General features: G+C 34.6%; 1 protein-coding gene across 1 annotated transcript; it reads left to right on the forward strand.

Moving 5' to 3' along the window:
• On the forward strand, positions 1-27056 carry LOC103578409 (cone-rod homeobox protein). The gene is made up of 5 exons (XM_053742991.1): positions 1-573; positions 17816-18053; positions 20798-21003; positions 22909-23315; positions 26150-27056. Exons 2-5 carry the CDS (start codon positions 17969-17971, stop codon positions 26640-26642), a joined length of 1191 nt encoding a protein of 396 aa, XP_053598966.1. The 5' UTR covers positions 1-573; positions 17816-17968; the 3' UTR covers positions 26643-27056.

The raw sequence follows: 27056 nt of genomic DNA on the forward strand, positions 1-27056 counted from the left end.
TCACACAGAACTTGTGACAGTCGTTCTATTCGTAGAAAATCACAAGTTTACTCTACGCTATTAAGTTGCCGGTTGTCATCTCGAGCAATAATTCAAATTCCCGCCTATCTAAAGTGATAAGTGACCATAAAAGGTGATTCTTATTCAGGTGTCATAAGGATTTAAGTGACGAAAAAAGTGCAATGACTTGCTTGCACAATAATATTTAGCTTTTGTGATAAATGTTTTTCGTTGGATAGACGAAACTGCAACAGGGTGATGTTGATAGTTGTGGGGTTGAGTATTTTTGATAAGTAAATAAATATTCAAGTATCAGACACGGGATTTGAGGGCGAATTAACGTGCGTCGGTGACGACGCGTCCAGCAACGACGAATTCTACCAGGAAAGAAGACGAATCTGGAGGTCGTGGGAGTTCCGCGAGGTCGCGGTGGAGATCGGGAAAGTGTTGTTCAGCCACGAGTCCAGGATTCTCACCCCCGGCGGTGGTGCTGTCTCGCCCGGAGGCACTGGGCCTCCTGCGAGCCCACCAACCGGACACTACCATTCACAGCACAGTCCGCCACTTATCAAGGTATGATTTTACTCCCTGTCCACTACCTTACACCCTTTCCAAAAGGATCTCGCTACAAATAACCGCATCCGACGGGTTTTTAAGGTGATCCTAAATAGTCTCGGTATAACAGGACAGTACTCTGCTCACATACGATACTCACAAAGTGCAAAAACATAAACGGAAAGCGAATACTACGGACTATAAATGATGATGGGTATAAGGATAGCTGTCAGATGCAATTTAAGTCTGACTGGGATCCCCGCCAAAAATATCTCCGGGGACTGAGCATCAGAAAAGGCAGCTGTCTGCGGGTGGATAAGCTTTTCACCAGCACTAAAGCTCATCGTAACTTTTACCACAAATCATTTATCTTTTTATTTCATATCTCGTAATATAATAAACTCATTGCTTCCCTTCCAAGACAACGGTTGGATCTTCCGATCCTTCACAATTACGTCTTACTTAAAAGTTTTCATCAAAATATCTATTTAAATATATATATATATATTTAAATGGAAGTAAATTGAATTCGATGATGGAATTTAATAACTTTATAACGACTGAGTGGCGCACGTCTGACGTCCAATACTGCCAACTTAACCTCATTAATAAATTAATTAGATATTATTGTGTTGGTAGCCAGGCAGCTGCGGGTCTCCGCCGCCCTCATTCTTCCATCTTATTCCACTAGTATCGTTTTCTCTCTTAAACTTGTACATGTCCCATAATTTGTACACTTAAATCTTCATCTCATAAGCCACATTACACATATATGTATATATATATATATATATATATATATATATATATATATATAAGTTTGCAGCAGCAGACATGAACAAAGACAAAGAGAACAAACAACAAGCCCGCAGATATGATGCTTACAAATATCCACCAACGAAACGGGTCCTGACCTACTGACGTCACTTTTCACAATATTCTTCATGCGTGTCTTGCTCTGACTTGTCTTATTGTTATTACAATAATAATAACGGGTAAAATTAATCACGTATCAACTGCGTGAATTAAAATGATGTCCTGATGGCAAATGCTCGTTTATTAAATTGATCCAAATCTAGTTTATAGATTTCATTTTATGTTTTCTCGTCTATTGAATGACGTTATCCCGGTCGAAAAGTTAGATCTGTTTCAAAATTTATGATAAATTCAAATATTCTTTATTTAATTTAGATTTTTGAATTATGTTCCCTATTGAGGCTAATATCAGACTTGACATCGTATTGTATTTAGTCGGTTTTTATGACTTTTAGATTATGAACTTAATTTTTTAATATGATTGTCAGCCTGTGTTCATTTGATTTTAGGACAAAAACAGACTTTTTTTTAAATAAAGTGTTTTGTCTACTTTTAATCGGCTTTAGATCAAAAATAGAACATTACTTTGATTCAATATTATAAATATTCATTCAAGATAACTGAAAAAAAAGTCGTCAAACTATCATTGACTGCCGACATTTGTAAATAAAACACTAAGTAAAGGGTAAACAAAACATAGTCAATTCTGTAACTTTGAATATTTTTGATAAATATTGTCTATAATTGAAAATACAGTCGACTTCCCGTCAAAACCCTGGTCTAGGGGTCGCAGGAGAAATTTTTCTTGGAATTTCAGACCCCCACCCGTGCGATTAGTTTTGTTATCGACTACCCGTTATAAGCTTGTTTTATTTTATGCGATTTTGAAGGTTATGTTTGCGTTTTGTTACATCCGCCAGTCCCGATTTTTCTGGTGCTTATGGCGCTAAAATAAATACTTATCTTTTTACACTAATAATAATTATAATGCAAAAAATTATAATGACAACGGTATTAATTACCGTAATAATAATAATAATTTTATTGATCAACATAATGATCAATAAAACTTTTAAATTGTAACAGAAGCTTTAAATGCAATTCCGGATTACAATTATCAACAATAAATTATATTTTACTTAACAATGATTAAATTATTCTCCGCGAAACATATATAGTAAATTATCATCATTAATTTAGATATTTTGTTCCTATTGTTAGTTTATAATTTTGTCAATTTTAACGGAGTCTTATAACGGGCCGTCTGGTACAAAACTCAAAAAGTGGTTAAGTGGGAGCTGTGGGCCCAGTAACTGCCGATTGGGGAGAAGAAACCTTCTACGGGCAAACTTATGGCGGTTAGTCGCCTCTATTACAAGTCTATGATTTAATCTCGTTCTGTCTACCCGCAGCGCAATTATTTTTCGAAACAGTTCAAAAACAGACCAATTAGTTTAAATGCAGTCCAGTTAGACTCAAATCAGATCAAATCATTCGACCCATAGTTCAATTAAATCGCAGACTTAGACCAAGGACCTAAGGACAAAAAGTTGGTCATTAGACAAAGGTCAAAATGGTGTTCAATGAGGGTCACAATGTAGGACGGCGGTAGCGCCTGCTGAGCAGTCTACTCTCATTATCAACACACATCCACCGCAAATCCCCACTCATCCCAACTGGTAATGATAAAAAAGGCACATGCAGTGCTTCTGAGAGTATGTAGTGTAGTTAGCGTATTATCATTTACCGAGTGTGTATATGCCATTAAACTGTAGGGGGCCAGGATTAGGATGTCGGCCATTACCGCGCGTCACTGACCGTTTATTTCTACGACGCGGCACGGTGGACACTTCCTTTAGAACACTTTATACTCTTGTACCTCCATATTTGTCACACACACGTATAAATATCTACCGCTAGAATCCACTTTATGTTCGGGATAAAAATGAAAAGCTCTTTGCCAGATTTTGAGAAAACTCGCTCGTCAATCTGGCAGATTAATCCCGTCTGATTCCCAAGATATCTTCATTCAAGTTTATTCCTGGCAGAGTTTGAATAAGTGATAGTGTAATGTCTAGATTATTGTTATTTATAACAATAAAAACAGACATAAACTGATCAATCATTACTAAATGTCATCTTGGATAATACTAAGTGCCACGAGCCACTTCCTTGCCCTCTTATTTCAGTCAATATTAAATTTATAAGTTGTTGTAACTAGATTGAGCATACTTCACTCTACTCGTTGTTAAATATATATGTATATATGTGATATGTTTAACGTTGGAACTGAATGAATTTAATCAGCGGACCATTTCCATCAATTTGTTTCGCAACCGGTCAATATGATAAACCCAAGCTCGAGCATCATGACAGATCATTTCAATTTATCCATAATTATTATTTATTTATTTCAATTATTAACGCTTGCTAGTCAATTCACTTATAACGTCATGACCAAAGATAGATGAAAAAATTATATTGTATAATTTCAAAATTTTTACCGAAGCATATTCAGTAGAGGGCCCAAAAAAACAGACTGTTTTTTTTTTCGAGACTCATATGAAAATTTGTTGGCTTAATGTTTTAAGAACCCGCTCCAAAAATCACCTGGATAAAAAATTTTTAAGGGGTCGCTCAAAAATTTGGAAATTACAAAAATTATTGAAATTCGGATTTTCTTTTTCGAAATTTTTTCTTCCTCGCAGCAGAAATATTTTATGTAAAATAAATACCATGCTGAAAATTTTAGCTCAAAATATAGATTTTTAAACGTCGCTCAATAATTTTGAATATTAACTCATAATATGTAACTGATACTTTGAATTAATTTTTGTATTTTTTTGTAACTCACTTATTATCATTCCACTAAAATATAACTTTTGCAAAACCGAAAATATACTGGACAGTTTTAAACAATAAAATTGGGTAAGATTTGAAAAACCAAAAAACCTAAAAATTGAATTAAAAAAGGAAAAGTGTGTAAATAAATCATTTTTTCTATGACTCGGGTTAAATTTATCATCATTATGATACAAAATGGTGGTAAAAAAATCGAGAAACCTTAATATTAATATTTCAGGGTCACTCGAAAATTTCCAAAAGACAGCACTCGAAAAAATTCGAAATTCTCGAGCGACGTTCAAATACTCAAATTTCGGGCTTAAATTTTCAGCATATTAAAGATTTTACATACAAACTATCACTCTCACGAGAAAGAACATACTTAAAAACAAAAATCCGAATTTTAAATCATTTTTTAAATTTTCAAAATTTTTCGACCCCTTAAAAATTTTGTATCCAGCTGATTTTTGAAGCATTCTTGTTCGGTTTATTTGGGCGAGCCTAGTATTCAACTGATAAAATAAAAAATTTTTCATAAGTCGGTCCATCCAATGATAGTCTAGAACCCTACTAACAATTGTAAGGAACCATAAATCATAATGATCAAAATTTTAGTCGAGTTAATTAGAGTTATTTCAAAATTAAAACCGAAATTGGTTTTGTTTTTCAAATAATCGTTTGAGGTGGGCGCTTTTGGTTTCCCAAAACTATTTAAAACTATGAAAGCTTTTATGTCTCGTGTCACGAGATGCAATCGGGAAATGCGGTAGAGGTTCAAAACCTCGTTTGAGCGTTTTAATCGGCGCGCCTTTCGCCATTAATAATTACCCGCGTCACAAATGAATTTGACGATCAGCGGCGGTCCAACAAGCTTGCTCTGATCAACTCTCTTTCTCTCTCTTATTTCCTCTATTTATATACATATATATAGACACTGATAAGCGGGGGTTGGTTTTAGAGTATGCGCGCGCCTATACCTTCATTTATTTAAACCCCTCATAGCACACGGTGAATCCATGGATTTGCAAACTGTATTAAGCTCGTTCCCTCGACAATATTAAAGCAGGACGCGCGCGGTCCAAAAGGACATTAGCTATCGGATTCCGACTACCAATATCCGGCTAATGGATCAACGTTTTTGTTTCAATTACAATTTCGTCAATTTTATTTCAACGGTTTTTACCACCCGTTCACCCTCACCCCCACCCTCAACAGAAATGAAAAAAAAAAAACAACTAAAAACACAATAAATATTTATTGGAATAAATATAATCAATAGGTTGTTTTTTATGAATATTTTATTGCCATTTCCATGCGAATTAAAATGATGAAAAAATTTAGGGTGCAGAATTATTTGCTACCAGAAAATGAAATTGAATTTTTTTATACGAGACTGAAAATTATTATTTTTTTTTTTTAATGTTTATATATTTATAAATATATGACTTAGTGCAATGAATATTGACGTTGAGAATATTATTGCTTGGTCATAAATTTTTTCCGGAAAACGATTTAGCAAGGAAGCTAAGAATAAATCTTTAAAAAGTCGAAAGGCGTAAAACACGAGGTGGGAAAAAAGAAAAAAAAAATGAGATGAGGGTCGAAGTATATATATTTACATCGTATCTCTTAAGTATATATGTGAGTATATATATACAAGTTACAATGCACCTGAAAACGCCATCTTTCTTAGCTCTTTCCTGATCTTTATTTTATTTTTTCATAGCAATATATATTTTACGCTTTACTAAACCCATTATTCATTTTTTAAAAAATCTATCTTGTAAAAACAATTCTGCGAGATTTATATTATTTTTTTTAAAATTAATAACAGTCTGCATTATTCATAAATTTAAAAATAATATAACAAATAAATTTGAAATGACATATTCGTGAGATTACGAAAATCATAATATTTTTTTTAACGCGGGTTAAAATATTTGGCTGAAAATTCACTGAAAAGACTATAATTTGCGAAAATTACCTCGTTGCCGTAGAATTTTATTGAAAAAAGTCTAATTTCGGCTGAAAAGACTCAATTCGACCGAAATTAGACCGAAAACTTGAAATTTCATTTATAAAGATGTGAATTAAGTCGAAATACTGCGAAAACATAAAAATAAATTTAAGAAGGCCGAAATTTTGCTAGAGTCGTAGAATTTTATGGGAAGAAGCCTAATTTCGGCCGAAAAGACTCAATTCGACCGAAATTAGACCGAAAACTTGAAATTTCATTTATAAAGATGTGAATTGAGCCGAAATACTGCGAAAACATAAAAATAAATTTAAGAAGGCCGAAATTTTGCTAGAGTCGTAGAATTTTATGGGAAGAAGCCTAATTTCGGCCGAAAAGACTCAATTCGACCGAAATTAGACCGAAAACTTGAAATTTCATTTATAAAGATGTGAATTAAGCCGAAATACTGCGAAAACATAAAAATAAATTTAAGAAGGCCGAAATTTTGCTAGAGTCGTAGAATTTTATGGGAAGAAGCCTAATTTCGGCCGAAAAGACTCAATTCGACCGAAATTAGACCGAAAACTTAAAATTTCATTCAAAAAGATCTGAATTTAGTCGAAGGAATGCCGAAAACATGAAAAATAATTTGAAAAGGCCTAATTTTGGCCGAAATTTTGCTAAAGTGGAAGAATTTTATTGGAAAAAGCCGAAATTTAACCAAAATAGCTAAATTTAACTACAATCACACTGAAACTATAGAATTTTATTCAAAAAGGCCTAAATTTGGTCGAAATCTCGCCGAAATTTGATTATTCTTCACAAACAGGCCGAAAATTGGCCAATAGATTGAATCAGCCTAATTTCGGTCTTCTTGTAGGCCTAATTTTCGGACATTTTTCGGCCTTGTGATCACTACTGGGCCCTTTGTCAGCCACATTTCAGCCGCTAAAAAGTTTTCCTATATAAAATTCTTACAATAGCAATAAAAAATATATAAATTACCCTCGTTTAACAGCAGACTTATATTAGAAATGATGAATCAACAACTTATAAAAATAATAAGTCTAAAGTGACATAGTGTAAGAACAACTTGGAGCTAAGACATGACATGTTGAGTGCGCAGGATTCTCGTCTCAGTGCGACATATTCGCTGAAATTGATGCATATAATCTAAAACAGACATAGTAATTGTACTCTATGATACCTTCCAGCTATTCCTTAGTTTCAAATACCGCCTATTCCTATCACTTTTAAAAACTCGTACCTGTTCAACTAATTACTTATTCAAGAAATTAATCACCAAATAACTCTATTAAAAATAAAATAAAATAAATATTTATACAAAAATGAATAATTTAATTATATGAAATCCAAATATTATTAATAAATTAAATATTTTGTCAAGAGGACATATGATGATAATTTTGATTACCAAATTTGATTTATCATTATAAATACATTTCATTACACGATAATTTCTAGAATCAATACGATCCTCTCCAGCTCTTTTGCGTTTGGTGGTGGACCAATTGAGCTCGTTGAATCTGTGCCCCGAGCCACGCGGTTACGCATGCTTCACATTTTATTACACATACACACACGCACACACACGCACACATTTAAACGATTTAATTTTACTAGTATTGTCGACTCTATATACGTACGTTTATGTAGATTGATAAATGTATATGTGTATAAATTGTAAATAACATATATAAAGGCTTATAGCGATGTAATTGTGTGTATTCACGCGCCACATTTAGTGATCCAATGGTGATCGATGAACGCCACCGAGGACGCCATCAAACAAACTCATCCGCGTAATTGCTAAATTGCCAGATTAATTCAATCAATGCATCGAGAAAATGAGCGTTGAATAAACGTTACTGTTTTTATCTATTTATATTGGTATTTGTAAATATATTCATTGATTTATAGCTTGCTATGAGTATCTGTGATTATTTTTTTTATTTATTATTATACATGACATATAATATTTATTTATTTATTCAATCATCCGCTGATACTGTTATTGATATTGAGCGGTGTTTAATCTTAAGTATAAATAAAACTATTCGGTAGTGTGCGATGCAAATATAATAACCGATAATGGAAATTATAATCCTGGTATTAAATATTACTAAGTTGGTTGATTTCAATATTGTCCTATGAATAAAATGACATAGTTGATGTTCTATGGAATGACAATGTGATAAATTGCTATTTAAAGGTTCGTTTTGATGAGCGACCGATGTACTATTGGGTTACACAGTTACGGGAACAAATTTTCGTTGCTAAAGCGGCTGTAGTTGAGGTTATCTCAAGTTTGGGTAAAAAAATTCCAGTGACTTGGGATAACCTCAACACACGTCTAGCATCGACTACGGTCATCAATACTATTTATATAGTGACCACTACGTTTTACTATGACTTTATGCCATGTAGGTAAGGTAGCATTTGAATTTCGCGCCATTTTGTTGTGTTAATAGTAAATTCGATGGTGACTAACTCGGGGATATTGCTCTTAAAGCAGTTTTCTATTCTGAGAACACACGAAAAATTTGTTTAATGAAGGTACAAATGAATATATATGATGGATAATGATTAATTACTTAGATGGATATTGATAAAGTGACATAGTGATGAAACATTGAATTTTGAAAAATGTATTTTGGGTTTTGATGAATAGAACGTAATTTTGATAGCTTTAGGTATGAGGTTTTGGAAAATTTGAGGCTGGAAAATTTTTGAAGGCGTAATAATTAGTAATTACTTGAACGGATATTACTAAAATGGCATAGTAATGAAACAATAATATGAAAAAAAAAAAAAAAATTTTGGCTTTTAATGAAGAGAACGTAATTTTGAAAGTTTCCTATGGTCAAATTTTGATAATATGAGATACTGAAAAATTTTCCAAGGTGTAATAATTATTAATTACTTGTGCGGATAATCATAAAACGGCATAGTAATGAAATATTATATTTAAAAAAAATTAATTTGGGTTTTAATGAAGAGACTGTGATTTTTAAAGCTTCCTATGGTTAAATTTTGATGATATGTGACACTGAAAACTTTTTCCAGGCGTAATTATCATTATTTAAAGATACGGATATTACCAAAGTGGCATAGTAATGAAATAATAATATGAAAAAAATAATATTCTGGATTTTAATGAAGAGAATGTAATTTTGAAAGCTTCCTATTATCAAATTTTGATGATATGAGATACTGAAAACTTTTTTCAGGCGTAATAAGTACTAAATACTTGTACGGATATGAATAAAATAACATAGTAATGAAACATTTCATAGAAAAAATTATTTTGGATTTTAATGAAGAGAACGTAATTTTGAAAGTTTCCTATGGTCAAATTTTGATGATATGTGATACTAAAAAATTTTTCAACGCGTAATTATCATTATTTACTGATACTGATATTACTAAAATGACATAGTATTGAAACATTGAATTAAAAATGAAATATTATGGGTTTTAATAAATAGACAATAATTTTGCCAGCTTTCTAAGTGAAATCCTGATTAAATACGATACTGAAAAAATATCTGAAGGCTTAATAATCATTAATTACTCGTACGAATATCAATAAAATGACATAGTAATCCAACCATAAATTATAAATTTTCTTTTTTATGAATTTTCATAAGTTCTAATGACTTTTTTTGAAAGAAATTAAAAAGAAGAACCAAAAAATTTATTAGTCTTATGACTAAAGTGCAATAGCGGCACAACATAGAAATGAAATGTACAAGTTGACTTGTAATAAATACGAGCTTAATGTTAACAAAAATATATAGGGTGTAAAAAGTACTCGAGTTAAAGTCCCGAGCGAGTTTGTTGATGGTAGGACGTCAATTGTTATAGGCGGAATAAAAATAACCGGAAAGAGAGTTTTGGAGTGGGGTTTGTAATGACAAAGAAAGGAACTAGATTGAGGGTAATGCGCTGGAATCGAGTGGATGCCGTAGAATAAAGCCAAAGGGAGAGATCGAACTTGAGCCTCGGTCTTACAGACTACCTAAATCTGAGTCTGTCTCTGTTTTGATCCCCGGGGATAGAATCCGGAAGCAAATCGGAATTTCGATGGCCTTTGGAATATCCCGGAATAACTATTACAGGCAATTTGATGCAAATTCGAATCAACTTAATTTCGCTATAAAATATATACACATAAAAATATATATGACTTTTGTTTATTCTGTTCATCAAATTGTTTAATAATTTAAACAGATTACATCACTAACTTAAAATTTTATTCACAACATCCATTTGATACTCGCCTGTGTATTTTAATTTCAGTCAACCCGCAACATAACCCTATCAAATTAATTCTCCTCATATATTTTATAAGTTAATTTAAACCAAACAATGACACACTCACACACTCACTCTTATTTATTATACCGTCATATACGAAATGATTGATCATAATTAAATTTATTAAATAAAATTAAATAATCATTTTTCATTTGTCGATTCGAAAAAAATTATATTGTATACAAACTTTTTTTTTTTTTTTTTTTTTTTTTCTTTCTTTATAAAAATTATTCGAGACATAGATTGAATTAATAAAGTAGTTTAGTAATGACGGTATCAATTAATTTTATAATTGACGAATGCGGCAAATTACCAAAGAATTGAATACCATCATTACTATATATATATATATATATATATATATATAGCAACAATTATCACATACGTCAGCGTTAAATAATTCGGCACGCGACGTTTACAATGCACACACACAAATATATATATATATATATTTATATATATATATATATATATATATATATATATATATATATATATATATATATATATATATATATATATGTATTGAATCGCGAAAATATGTAATATCTAGCACAAATTCCAATTAAAAAATAATTATTTAATAGTTTTTATTTATTAGTTTATTATATATCACGCGCGTCCTTAATATATATGTTAGGGTGTGCAATTTTAGGACTTTTTTTTTAAATGCTCTAACAGCTTCTATACTTGCAGGAAGGTAAAATAAGATGCCTTTTAAAATTAGAGCCTTTAATATTAATATTTAAAGGCCGCTCATCGCGGTTTTCTATTTTCCATTTAAATAACGGAAAGAAATTTAAGTTTGGAATTTTCTACCTCGGCAATGGGTCATTGTAAGGAAGTTCAGGACATAGTTTTGTAAAGAATTAAACGCTCTACAAAAAAAGTCTCTTATGATTTTTCGATAAATTCATCTGTTCAAAAGTTATTTGAGGTTGAACTCGAATTTATAGTAAATTTCGAGATCTTTTTACTTTTCCGGCGAAACTATCAGACCTATTACAAAATATCATAGGACCTTTTTTGTAGACAATTTTATTCCCTATAAGTTATTCTAATAAAATTTTCTCGAATTCCCCATTGTTTTCTAGTTATTTTTATTTTAATGTCAAGCTCTTAAAATCGATCAGAAAACTATTTCTTTTATGAGCTTGACATTAAAATTTAAATAACTAGAAAACAATGCGGAATTCGAAAAAACTTTATTAGAATAACTTATAGGGAATAAAATTGTCTACAAAAAAGGTCCCATGATATTTTGTAATAGGTCTGATAGTTTCGCCGGAAAAGTAAAAAAATCTCAAAATTTTATATGAATTCGACTTCAACCTCAAATAACTTTTTAACAAATAGATTTATCAAAAAATGACAAGAAACTTTTTTTGTAAAGTGTTTAATTACCTACAAAAATATGCCTGCCAATTATTCCTATGACGCATCGTTAGCTACTTATAAAAATCAGAAGACGAAAAAAAAATTTTTTCCATGTTATTCTTATGGAAAATAGAAAAGTGCAATGCGGAACCTCTTGTTAGTATTAAGAGCTCTAATTTTCACAGGCGTCTTTTTTATCTAAATGAAACTTTTGAACCTGTTTGCGAAAAAAGAAAAAAAATTTATTATTTTTTGAATTACCCTAATATATATATATTTTTTTTTTTTTAAATTAAAAGTTCTTGAGTTAAACATTTGTCTTCATAAATAAATTATCCGTGTATCCAATTGACGCAACAATATTTTTTTATTGGACTGATTTACATGATGAGATATTGTGAGTAATGAATAGTTAATTAAAATAGGTTAGATAGATTGATCTCGCACAATGTTTATACATATATATTGTTTATATAAATGGTTAATTAATATAAATCAATTCGGTCAGTTGAGATTAACGAAGATTTCATTAGGGCCAATGTGAGGGTAGCCGTTCTGTGACGTTATCTTTTGTAGTTATATATATATGTAGTTAATAAATGTATGTATGATGCATGTATATATAATGGATAATGTATATAAATATATGAAATGCCACCAGTGAAGCTTGAGAGCTTATTAAAATTAATCAACCATAAGAAAATTTGATGCTGCGCGTTAAGACCCTTATTCATAGATGACACAATTTAATAACCATCTCCACTATTCACTTAACTTGGTCTTCTTGGTCTTGTTCTTATTCTTATTTATCTTTTTATTTACTTAATATATATTTTATTTTATTCTTTTAACATTTCTCTGAGTCTGACCCCTTTTTTATTCTTACTTTGTACAACTCTGCTGGATAAAATATACATTTCTCTTTTATGCGGGATAAAATTTAGCTATTTAGAGAAACCCACTTTTCTTTACGAGTATTTTATGTCTAGAAAATTATAAAATACGTCTAATTTAAGAATACATTTTTTTTTTTCAATTTTTTAAATGTATGAAATCCCAGCAGTCATTTTAGAAATATTCATTTCAGATAAATTTATTTAGGTTCAGTTACTCTAAGTTGCCATGGTATTGATCAAATCTTGCTTTTATCGAATTTTTAAAAATAAAGTTCACTGAAATACAGTTCATAAAAGAAGTTCTTTTTTTTTTGAAGTTTTTTATTTTATCTACCAGCATTTGTACCAACTTGCAGTTAAATACCTGAGATAAGAAACCTAAAGAAAATTTTGAGATAGTCGCACTATTTGACTGACCAACTTACCTCATTTTTTGTGAAGGGTAAATAGACATTTACTTAAAACAATTCTTTTAGCAAAAAATGATGTCCCATTTTTGGCCCACTGTCCCATTTGTCCCACAAATTCATGGTCCAATTTTCCCATGCTGACTCATGGTCCTATTTTCTCCAACTGTCCCATTTTGAGTAAAGTATCTCTTTGCTCAACTGTCCCATTTTCTGGAACTGTCCCATTTTGTCCAAATCTCCCCTTAAATCAATTGTACCATGTTGAGTCACAGTCCCATTTTCTCTGACTGTCCCATTTTGAGTAAATTATCTCTTTACCCAACTGTCCCATTTCTCTAAATATCCCCTTAAAATGACTGTCCCATGTTGAGTTACGGTCCCATTTTCTCCAATTGTCTCATTTTTGTGTAAATTCGTTCTTTGCGAAACTGTCCCATTTGTCAAAATGTCCCCTTAAAAAGACTGTCTTATGTTGAGTCACGGTCCCATTTTCTCCAACTGTCCCATTTTGTCCAAATGCCCCCTTGGCACAACTTTCCCATGTTGGCTCACGGTCCTGCTTTGTTCAGCTGCCACATTTTGTTCCTGCCCCACTCTGCCCAACTGTCCCATTTTTTATAACTGGCCCATTTCGAGCACCTGTCCCACTAGCCCAACCGTCCCATTCTTACCTACTGACCCATTTTTTCACTTGTAAAATTTGGTCTTACTGTCCCATTTTGGCCAACTGTTTCATATTGTCCCACTCTTCTCTACATAAAATGTCATAGTAAAGTAACAAAAACCTCAGAGTTCAGCAGATTCATCAAAAATATCTGAGTTATTCTTCGACTACCAAGAAAAAACTCCACGTTCTTCTTACATTATAAATTTACATTACAGTAAAGAAAAAAAAATTGAATTTGAATATATCTAAATTTTTAACAATAGTGTCAAGTATAATGAAGATTTATGATGTAAATGAAATTAAACGTATTTTGGTAACGTTCATTTTCTAGACGAAGTTTAGTAAACGCATTTAATGGAGGTTAATTTTGCATACTACGTAGAGTATGTTGGTTATGTTAGTTTAATCTTTCCGTCTGAGTATGTATTTTCTAGGTTGCATTGATCAATTAATGCAACATATTTTATTAATTTATATTATCAATGCACATATATTTATACGTGTTTATAAATGGAGCCAAAGCAGTCAATAAACTCATTCGGAGAACTGTATTCTCAATGGATTTTTTATTTATTGAAGCAGCATCGAGTCTGACGAGGACACTATGCTATGAATATCCTCGGCAATTTAGTCTATTCATAAGAGATATATCTCTAACGTGAAACCGTTCAGAGTCACGGGTCCATGACGAATTTATCCCCGGAAACCGGAAGCAATAGCGATGACCATCCCTACCAATAAGGGTGGATTACATAAAAGCGAGACGCCCCAATGATAAAATCTTCTTTTGTATAAATTTTTTGTAGTGTCAATTATCAGTTTAATTATTTTTTTTATTTTTACAGTATGCGTTACTTAAAATAGTGTTGCAACTTTTTAAATTTTTTATTGTTTTCAATCATACGGATTAAGTTAAATAGTAAGAGACGAATTGCTGGTGAGAATTTCATTGGATATCAAACAATAAACATCAATTTGTAGCTTAGAAACGAGTAATTAATTTAAATTATAGGAATAGAGTGACATAGTGGCACAATACTGAATTTTATAAATTAAATACGCCAGCAATTACATAAGTGCTATTAAGAAATTTCATAATTGCTTGATAAAATTTATTAAATAGTTTATATTAAGATCAATTATTAAATATGACAATATACATTAACTGACATAGTCGATCGTCATCGTAATAATAAGCCTGCCTGTAGAAAGCCCTTTCCCCCAATTGGCAGTTTCTAGGCCCACAGCTCCCCACTTAACCACTTTTTGAGTTTTGTACCAGACGGCCCGTTATAAGCCTCCGTTAAAATTGACAAAATTATAAACTAACAGTAGAAACAAAATATCTAAATTAATGATGATAATTTACTATCTATGTTTCGCGGAGAATAATTTAATCATTGTTAAGTAAAATATAATTTATTGTTGATAATTGTAATCCGGAATTGCATTTAAAGCTTCTGTTACAATTTAAAAGTTTTATTGATCATTATGTTGATCAATAAAATTATTATTATTATTACTGTAATTAATACCGTTGTCATTATAATTTTTTGCATTATAATTATTATTAGTGTAAAAAGATAAGTATTTATTTTAGCGCCATAAGCAGCAGAAAAATCGGGACTGGCGGATGTAACAAAACGCAAACATAACCTTCAAAATTGCATAAAATAAAACAGGCTTATAACGGGTAGTCGATAACAAAACTAATCGCACGGGTGGGGATCTGAAATTCCAAGAAAAATTTCTCCTACGTCCCCTAGACCAGGCTTATGACGAATTTTTTTTTCACGGCATAGTCTGGAGCTAATGACGACTATTCGATAAGATATCAACTAGCAAAAATAATAGGACTTATTAAAGTTTGCCAATTATCAAAAGTAAACAGCAAATTGCTTGAGGGCCATTAAAATGTTTGTATTGTAAAAGAAGTCTATTATAATAATAGTGTAGTGAGTGTCGATAAGTAAACACTTGAAACCTCAATCCCTTGTTGAGATCGAACCCCGCAACCCTTCTTAGCGCGATCGGATGATCACACAGACGAGTGGAGGTTTCGGGGCATTGGCCACGACCAGTGCAAATATTGTCGACCACATGCCGACTAGTAGCTATTAAACACTGTGTAGCAAAATGTAACCAGTGCAGTAGTCTAGGGGGCAGAGTATCGAGAAATGGAAGCCCGGTCTCTTCACCCTCTATACACACGGATTAGCTTCGCTACATTTCATCCCTTCTGTCGACGCGTATGTTCCGTGATAAAAAGCAAACTTTTTGTTCTCAGTGGCGCCACCTCAGCTTCATAGACGTATTTACACAACAGGGGGCTCTTGAGCGGTGGTACTCATGAATGTCAGCCCCCCTTTCCATAAAACTCAATACTCTTATGTAGTAAACTTTTGAATCAAACTTACGATTAATGGCTTGGGACCCCCGATGATAATAATAATGACGATGATGTAGTCATAGTCATACGTTGTGGCTTGTAATCTTTTCGCTTCAGGGTTATAGGATTTAAGTTATGGGAATTGGGGAGTTGGTAAAATAAATAACTAAATAATGCTCTTACAATATTCATTATTAAGGAAATAGTTTTTTTTTATTATTCATATTTACATAATGATATTCTACTTTACAATAAATGTTATTTCCTAAAATTAACGTTAAGTTGACTACCCGAGTAACACGTGTTTGAGCAAGATTCTGGAGTAAGTATCTTGTGCAAGACCCCTAGCTGCTAGTGTCTTTTTCTACGTATGTGTGTATCGCAAGAACGTGCATTAATAAACCTATGTCAAGAGTTGTGTATGTCTTGCTCATGATATCATACGCAAGAATATTAAAGATATCTTGAACACGGTGCAATGAAGAAGTGTCTGACGCATTTCTTGCACCAGTAACTTACGCATGGTTTGATCAAGATCTGCTCAAAGTTCAAGGTCGATTTTGAGTCTCAAGCAGATCTTGAGTCACGAGCAGATCTTGGTCACAAGTATCTGCTGCAAGACACATACGTAGAAAGACACTAGCACCTATCGATGTTGGGAGCAGACTTGCTCAAAAATTGAAAAAGATTGTTATATGGGTATGTACTATAAATCTCGGAAGTGCTGTTATTATTACAACTCTAAGGCAAGAGCTTTGAAAATTAACAAAATTTGGTTAAGTTTCTACAGCAATTACTTTTGATATCCGACACGCGGTAATCTAATTTTTAAAGATAGGATACTGTAGAGAGACGTAAATAATTAACATCATGATATCTGTAAATTTAAATGAGACGAAGGAGTATAGAGTACAGAGCACAGAGAAATGCCCATAGGTTGTGGGGATGATAATAATCCGCTAATATCAATTTCAAATTTCAATTAGTATCATCTCAGCGACTGCTCTCGGGTTGGGTATACGTCCCCGGACGCCTCGTCGAAGCACGCCATGATCTAAAATTCAATTTGTCCCTCTGTAGTGTTATAGGTCTATATAGACTACAGCCATCCGGGGACGACAAGTGAGAGGGAGATTTGAATCAACAGAGATGTTGCTAAACCCACTCAGCATAAATGTATGATAGACACACATACAATACTATTTATAATGTAGTATATCGCATGAATATATAGATATATGATAGGGCAGGTGAGTTAGGCACAGAAGAGCCTTCGCCATTTTGATAATGTCTTTTAAGTCGACCAAAAGTAATAAACTCATTACTAATTTAAAGTTTGCTGTGCCTTTATTCAATTTAACTCCATTATTTATGCATGAATTTACAATCCCCAAAGATAATCTTGGTACGGGTCCCCGTAACATTCCCCCCCGTAACTCACTTTGACAGTTTCTGAATGCGAAACGTCGATCAAAGTAGCAATAGGTTTATATATTCATATATATTTGTATAAATATGTATTAGTGTACATATATTCTAATGAATATTAATTGTGTGTTACAGATTGGCTCAGTCCACAGCCACCAGTCGACGAATCATCAATCAGGTACTCAGGTACGGTCGACATCGCCGCAGTCACAAAATCCAGTGGCAGGTACCGGAGCAACGACGGGGGGCCCAAGCGCTACCCCGAGTGTCGCAGCAAGGGCGGGGGGCATGTTTTGCTATCATTGCCCCCCGGGTTTGCCGGCACCGAGACTTCCGCCCACCTTGGAGTACTCATTTGCGCCCACTCATCCCTGTAAGTTACTCAATATTGTCATTGTCAGAGCAAACTTGTGCTTTTTCGGTAGTAATTCGATCAAGATAGACGGGTAAGGGGGGGGGGGCGTTAGTAGTTATATGTTTGAAATAAGTATGATAATCTCCCTACGGGTAATTTATCAATTTATAAATGAATTTAAGTTTTATATTGTGAATTATTACTAGTTCGTTTTACAGTTTTGAATTTTCTGTGGCTCACCCCTCGGATAGGGTGAAAAAATTTTTTATTTAAGAGTTTCTATAATATAAATTTCAAGGTATTTTTAAAAGTGAAACTTAAAACCAGTGGAGATCGATGTGGGGGGCCCTTAGTCTATGTCACACAAACGTTATTACTTGTTGAATTATTGATCATAGTAGCAGGAAATAGTACTTATGAAGATGAATTATACGATTATAATATATACCTATCGCAAAATACCGGTTACGCAATTTGAAGTACTTAAATGATGACACTGACACACACACAGACGCTCTCTACATCCTAAAAGACAGCCAGCAGTGGCAAGTCGAAATAAAAATATCCAAGGGAAATAAAGTTACACGATATTGAATTTTATCAGGATAGTTGTTTCAGTGTAACACATCGATAGTTGCATTACCCGAGAGTTACAAGACTGAGTTACGCAAAGTGGAAACTCAGACCAAGGACTCGGACAAGACCTTTCGGGCTAAATTCGCTTTTCCACCCCAGCTGAAATCGAACATCCGGGTCAAAAGTTTTCGGACTGTTCACAACCTCGGTTACGCTTCCAAATAATGAAAACTTTAACTATATTTTATTTTAACCTTTCATTCGATTTATAGCAAACTTGTAATTCTATCATTAGATTCTTGTTACCGTTGGCTTCAATACTCGGTGATAATATAATAGAGTAAGGCTTATTGAGCAATATATGAAACGGGGAGGAAGAAAGGAAAAATCCCTTAGGGACATCGAGACACACCCTTTCGCATTATTCTACCAGCGGCACTACCACCATCACTATTACTAGCATCGGGAACATCATCAACATCAAACCCCTGTCCGTACATTAACGTCTCCCCCTTACACACACAACTCATGTTGGGATAAACAGATTAGGTAACTACGTGATAAGTCGGTAAGTGGGTTCATTCGGGCCACACACCGATCCAAGCACTGGACCCTACACAGCCAGGCTGGATCGTACATGTGTCTTTTCCCCTACAACAGTGGCAGGATGAACTAGCTGAGTACCACACGATGTTCTCTAACATCTCACTACCTCGTTAGTGTCATTAGTGACGGTCGAGGTGTCATTAGATTTGGCTCCTGCTACGTGTAGTTTTTCCACCGACGACTCAACCCTGGTCTGCTGATGTAACTACTGCTGCTAAACTCGAGTAAAAGTGCTCCGGTACTTGACTGAAAAAAGTGACTCGACCTCCGTCATCGCGACGTCGGAAATCAAGTTTTACTTTGTTGGTATTAATTGGAGGATGTCCTGGATCCTGATGAAGTAGATTGTCTACGTGGGTACTTCATCATCGAGACAGGAATATGAGGGTCGCAAGATCCATTTGCTATCAAATCAAGCACGTCACCTTTTTACAATAGACTTTCAAGGATTACGGCAGTAATGAATACATCCAGCCTTTATTCCACAAGGTTCGATGGAACATCCAAGATGGAAAATTTATTTTTATTTACCTGCGGTAGATCGAGTAACAAAATCTAGAGCTATCTGGGGTTGAGAAATCAAATGAAGAATATCGGCTCGTGGCTTTCGAGCTCGCAAACTCCTCGGTTCCCTACCACTGCTTTATAAATTGGATCAACTTCTCATTCCCGTCTTCTCTACATCTCATATCTATATATATAGACTTTATATCTATAGACCCAAGATACTGAGGACTTCGCCCTCTCTTTAGCAGCACGGATGAGTTGTATGAGTTGTCTAGCTTCTGGCTTTACTTTCCCAACTCTAATCTAAGATCTTGAGTGGATTTTAGTTCAGTACGACCAGGATAAATTTATTTACGACTATCATTCTTTCTTTATTCTTTTTTCAGTGTTTGTTTTTCAGTACTTGTTATTTCAATCGATACTTTTTTTTTGTCAGCTAAATATTTAATTTTCATTACAGATTTAATAACTGCTACAATTATAAATTTAAAATTCATTATTTTTACTCTCAATGCAAAAATCAATTTCGCTTAATTTTGTATGCTGATCCCGCGTATAGTAGGAGGGATTAATGCTGCGGTAATTAATTGTGCTGATTGCTTTGCATCATTGATAAAGTGATTATAAGCTTTATTACTACTGGTGCTACGTTCCTTTCGACTAGATTTACTCTCTAAACCTCACTGTGCAACCAGAGAGCGTTTGCCCGCTTTGTGCTGCTGGATTCAAAGGCTACCATCATTACTGTGCTCGTGATCAAATGCATGACACTGAACCCACACACATATACGCCCACACTCATCTACTTTATAATGTGTAATCTCAAGCAATTAGAAATCCATTACCGAATCACAAATGAAACAAATATCACATTATTAAATTTACCCTGTAATCACAAAATACAGTAACGTATGTACAACATTGTAAATTGGATTTAAAAATAAATTATCGGTTTCCCGAGTGGATTTATGGTTTCTGGACAACCCAGAGACAACATGAAAATTTATTTAATCCCCAAATAATGTAAAATAAAAAATTTTTCTTTGTTACATATTTTCAAAATCCATTTTCAGACACAAGTTACTCGGCCTATCACCCGGCATTGCATGGAGTCGGCGAGGATTCATTTGTCCGACGGAAACAACGGCGAAATCGGACGACTTTCACGCTTCAGCAGTTGGAAGAGTTGGAGTCAGCTTTTGCTCAGACCCATTACCCAGACGTATTTACACGTGAGGATCTGGCGATGAAAATAAACCTCACGGAGGCTCGTGTCCAGGTTTGTTTTAATTTGTAATAGCCTTCGGGCAGCATAATCTAGCATGAATAATCGGTAGATGAGTGAGAAAACTAACGCGTACCGTGACATAGGTTACCTCTGCAACCTACTTGGGCTCTCCAGGGTAAACCTGACACCCTAAAACTGACGTAATCTTCTGACGAGGTGAGCTGCCGGTAATCCTGTTGGATTACTTCTTCGTGCCCCCCCCCCTCCCTTTCCCAACAACTGTACGTTATTTTTTTTTTCATCAACGTATTAAAGAAAACCGTCAGAAATTCGGATCCATACAAAAGGAAAACAATTTGCGGTTGGTAATAAAAGACATTTAAATTATTGCAGCTTTACTGGATTAGCATAACGCAGGTGCTTTTTCGTAAGAGATTTATGCGGTAGAGATTCGGAAAGCGTTGAAGAATATACACATAATGCCGGTGCTTTGGTGGTGGTAAAAAGAGGAAGAAACAAGAAGCGAGAGTAAAGATTGAAAAAAAAAAAAAAATAAAAATGGGGCTTGAGTATGACGCAATTACCGCGCAGACTCATTGTTTCATTAGTAAAGAACAAAGAGAATCTGAAATAATGAACAAATAGGCGCATTTATGCAGTACTTTTTACACTCTGTCTCAGTCTCAATGTGTACTTTATACAGCTGTGATATAATATATAAATATATACTAGCGCACACACACACGTCCCGGTCATTCTCTGTCTTGTACACGCCAATTAGGGGCTCCTGGGAGGCCCGACAACACACGAAGCACGTACACGCGTCATGTATAACGTCATCTACCCACACCTGACACTTAACTTTTTCTCTCGGCCATTAACAATAATAAATTCATTTTTAAAGGATTAAAACTAAAATAATGTCCCTAATAAAATTTACAACGATAATTATTTTTTTTATCCGAAATGTCTTGAAGTAGGAGTTTTAAGGCCGTACATAGTACTGACATGCACCAAAAGGGATTAAATTTATATTGAAAAAAATAGGACCGGGAAAAAGAAGCATTGAAGGATGCAAGAGAGAGGCTCTGAGAGTATTCTCACGGGAAACATGGCTTTGTTCCTGGCTATTACTCTCTCCCCGCCAGCCCTTAGGATATTATTATATCTCCTGTCTGCTACCCAACTCCTTCTGGCACCCCACTAGTCGTACCACCAGCAGCAAGCACCCCAACATCCTCTTTTACTCTTTCGCTCCCTCGTCTACTTGATCTCGGAGAATTCTCCACCCACCCGAGTACCAGCCGGAGCAAGCGAACGTCTGCCTTCTCGTGTATTTATTTTATTAAACCATTTTCCACGAGCAACCCCTCCCTTAGGTACGATAGAAAAGTTTAAAAGCCACCTCGACATCCTGCTCATTGTGCCGTTAAATCCTTCCGACTACGTGTGCATTCTTCACCACAATTTCCTTTTTTTTTATTTTGTCACATAAAATAACATCTATTTAGTCTGGTATATCCTCATTATATTAGCACGCTAGTGTAATTATGAAAAAGGTGTTTTGAGAGGTTAATTTATTATGTTGGCTGATGAAATCCGTTGAGTTTCCCAGCTACAACTAGATCTAGGCGGTATTCTGTAGCTTTTTTTACCAGTTGGCATTATGTCAAGTTAGACTCGTTAATACGAATGCAGACTCTTTTTACAACAACACTCGGGTCCCAGTGGTCTTCGTTGCTGGTTTATGGCTCGTTGAACATGCACCAGAATACCATCAGAGCAAACCTACTCTGCCTTCTTTTGCCGTCAGCAAAAATAACCTCTTATCACTTTATACTCGCCTCTAATTATCACCATTACAGACTTGGTCGTACAAATGAGTTAACAACAAAGTTCCCCCTAGACCCTACACTAGACCTGGACAATCCCATTAATGATGTTTGCTGATTACAGGTTTGGTTCCAAAACCGGCGAGCCAAGTGGCGTAAGAGCGAAAGGCTGAAGGAGGAACAGAGAAAGCGTGAAGGAGGGGTAGCTACTAGTGGTACTCCTGGTACTGGTATCAGTGGGGGAGGTGCGACACCCGAAGCAGGAATGCCGCCATCTTCTTCAAGTGGCCCCAGTCCGACGAGTCATCAGGGCGACCCAATGGAGACCAATGATGTTGAGGAAACCGGACAAGAGTGTGGCGGGACTGGTTCTCGCAGTCCCAGCACGACATCTGCGTCCGTGAGTCCAAGACCCCAGCAGTCACAGAGCCAGCCGTCATTGGGTGGTGTTGCGACGCCACCGCCGACGCCAATAAGGGCGCCACTGTCGACTAGTTCTGTTACTGGTTCGCTAGGGCCACCCTCGGAAAGGTAAATAATCGTTTACTATTTTTTTTATTATGGGTTTTAAACTTTTTATCTTGAATAAATGAATGGGCATGATAAACAGTAGTATCGTAAATCGCCGGGTAGTGTTGAATTTTCGTGTCGCGACGTTGAATTTTCGTGGCACACACAGTCTCGTAAAAATGGCTCTCACAGCTGGTGGTCTCAGACCCCCAACAGCGAGGTGAGCTTTTAGCTCTTCGTATTTACGCCTTTAGGAAATATCACTGAGATTATAAACTACCCTCCTAGCAATATGTGTCCAAGCCAGTGAAACCGGAACTTAGATACGCGCCATTAAACTTACCGACCTTATCTTCTGTTTTTTTTTTTTCTGTACATAGTTCCGTTATGCTCCCTCGCTTTCCTCTGGTATTTTTTGTTTACTAAGACCCGCTATTATAGTTTACCCTAAACTATTCCCGTCTTTAACAGCCAGCTTTAATTCTAGTCAATGTAATTAATTCTGCTAATTATTTCACTACTTTAAGTGTTCATCAACTTGAGTTTGGTAGAGGGCTTGAAATATTTGAATGGCACATCAGCATTCGATTATTCAAAAAATCCTGTATTTTCGATGTAAAACGAACCATCGTATTTATTCATATATTTAAGGACGTTGAGCTTCGGAAGATATTGGAAATAAGTAAAAAAAAAAAAAATAATAAAAAATAAAATAGAAAAATACGATAACGTCGAGACGTAGTTGGTCTTCGTATCTGTAATTTATTAAAAACAGTTCGCCGTAAATATATCCTCATCATTTATTCAAACTAGCTCTGCTCTACTCCAGAAGCTTCTTGGTACCCGAGAGGGTAAGCTCTGAATTTCTCGAGCACGAACCCGCTCCCATCGTTTCCTTTTCCCCGCTCTATCAAGACATTACCTCGCATACATACACAGTAACCATTTCTTACCCCGTTCGGTATCTTCTTTTCCCCAGCATTTTCTTATCTTTTTCTACCGTACTAAAGAGCGCCACTTTTCACTCGCTATATTTTTCTGAGAATCCTCTTCCGTTAGAAAGTTAACGTCTATACTGGATTATAAGTTTGTTACGATGCATAACCAATTCAAAAACTATCCAATTTTCTTCCAATCCAACAATGAACGCCTGGCTAAGTCGAAGGCCGGGTTCGATTTTAGGTTATGGTTATTTTAGTTTTATTATTCTATTTTATTTATCATACAAAGACCCAACAGCTTGCTTCAGTAACAGGGTCACTTAATATTACAGAGTGACAAATATGTACAAGTGTATTATTTAAATTTATACAGAAAAAAAAAACTTTTGCTGCAACAGAACATAACCTTGTACCTGCAACAGGAAAGCCCCGTAGTATTCACACGATCAGTTCTGTTGCAGGTACAGAAATATACCTATGGCTGGAACTGGATTATTCATGTAGCTGCAACGGGAATGATCTTGTAGCTGTAATAATACGGGTCTTGTATCTGCTACAGAACCTTCCTGTTGCAGCAACAGTTTTTTATCCGTAGACTTACAAAGTATGTTTTGACATTAAGTTTATGTTTAAATTTAAATTTACGTCGATACATTACATTACATAATAGTAACTAAGTGATACTATCAAACCCTTAGGTTTTTACAATACGTTATTTAGAGTTTACTGTTTTCTAAGAGATGTTAAAACAGGCAATTAGGCATTGGTCGATAGCGGGTGATTACATTCAAATAAGTCTAACTCTTCCACTACTGCTGGCCAAGTGATTACATGCCAAAGTTAACCTGTATAGTTTTATATATATAAAAGGTATATAAAAAGGTTGGTGTATCCTAGAGTTTTTGGGAAGTACATACATTGGTAATAGTTCAAGGAATTTAGGAAATTCAACGGAGCTTCAAGAGATTTCTAACGAATAATAGAGCCACACATCTCCTTTCTTCTAAAGTTTAAATACCATCTCTATACTATTTAGAGTAATTAGTACCAAGAACAGGGTATTCACCCTTCATTTTATATGATAGATATTAAGAAATTTGCGTTGGACTTTCTTAGTCTCAATAATATGTTTTTTTGTAGACTGGTGACCAAATTGTCGAAGCATATTCTAATTTGGAACTCACTAACGATGCATACAAGAGTTTGGTCGCGTTGATGTTAGCAAAATTATTAGCGATTCTAATTACGAAACGAGGCAAAGTTTGCGATACTCATAATGTTCAATTAAAGTAATCCGAGTCATAGATCACATTATTTAGTTTTAGTTATTCTTTATCATCAAGCGTTAACAATTTTTGAAAAAGTGACATAACTTTGAAAGCCTTCAAGTAAATTTGAGGCATTTCTCTGATTTTCAGAAGATAACTTTGGAACTATAAGTTTATACAAACTACACATGAGAATATATATTATATTTGTGTATCAATTTCCCTCGTAGGTGTTAGATTTATAAAGTTTCTAGGTAATATAACCAACTAATTCCCCAAACGTATACACTACACGGGATTCTGCGCAACTAATTGCCGTTAATTATCGCGCTTACTCTAACTAACGTTCTACATCTAATCATTGGTTCCATCTCACTTGTGGAATGTCACTTCTAAAATTCAAAATACTTACCTCTATGTTTCTGATCGAATGTTACCTAAATGTTCCGCATAAATATTTAAAACTGATCAGCGCTATATCAAAGTCATCGATAAAGTGACATCTTGAATGGCTGAATAATTAACTTACCTAAAGACTTAGTTATTGACTATGCAAATTCATAATTCGTAGCTTTAAAAATCACTTTGTAAACTGTTTACCATGGTAACGTGACTGAATGATAATCAAAAGTTTTTCTGGTTTCAGCTCAACAGCAGGATTCAGGCCATTGGAACCTCCAACATCGTTGTTCTTTTCCCCCCACTTGGCAGCCCAGTTTTCACCACCGCTGTTTGGCAGTAGTAAAATAATTGGCTCAACGGCATCGACGTCACTGACATCAGCAACGCCGTCATTGTGGACCACCAGTGATCATCGTCCAAGCAGCCTGCAGGAGATGCTGTCATGGACAACACCAGCAGGCTGGCCAGGATCACTGTGTGGCTGCTGCAAGCCTGGTAGTGGTGATCTCCATCGGAGCAGCAGTCTAGCTGAATTACGTCGTAAAGCACAGGAACACAGTACAGCGACAGCGTTACTTGGTGGGTTGGCTGGATTTCCTGGTGGTTTACCGTTGCCTCTTCATTTGCCTCTACTTCCACCGTTACTTGGACTGTCACGGCGACCTGACCATCATCATCATCATCATTTATCAAGTGTAGTCCATCAAATCCAGCCCACGACCAAAGAAGATCCATAAGGACAGACCTCTATGGAAGACATTTTGTCGTAGACGTTTTTGAAGCAAGAGAAATCAAACCACGACAAGTATTTGTTAATCACGCTGGTCTAAAAAAGGTTATGGAGAATCAGGACCAATATGTGTTGTGCCTGATGATTGATTTACTAGGACTATAGTGTTATTTAGAAAGTGAGATTGAATGGTAATGTTATAAAAGGCGTCTTGTGACGTTTTAACACTATTAATAATAATATAGAAAAATATGTAGAAAGTTATGAATGTTTTTTTCAATGGAATAAAGGAATGAAAGCTATTTAGGGTGAACCGATCTTAGGTATTAGACATTAAAAAATCCAACAAAAAATGATAAATCTTGTATATGCATTAATGGAAAATGATGTAACAAAAAAATATACAAATAAAATTATATGA

The sequence above is a fragment of the Microplitis demolitor genome, chromosome 2 (assembly GCF_026212275.2).
Source record: "Microplitis demolitor isolate Queensland-Clemson2020A chromosome 2, iyMicDemo2.1a, whole genome shotgun sequence".
Lineage (NCBI taxonomy): Eukaryota > Metazoa > Arthropoda > Insecta > Hymenoptera > Braconidae > Microplitis > Microplitis demolitor.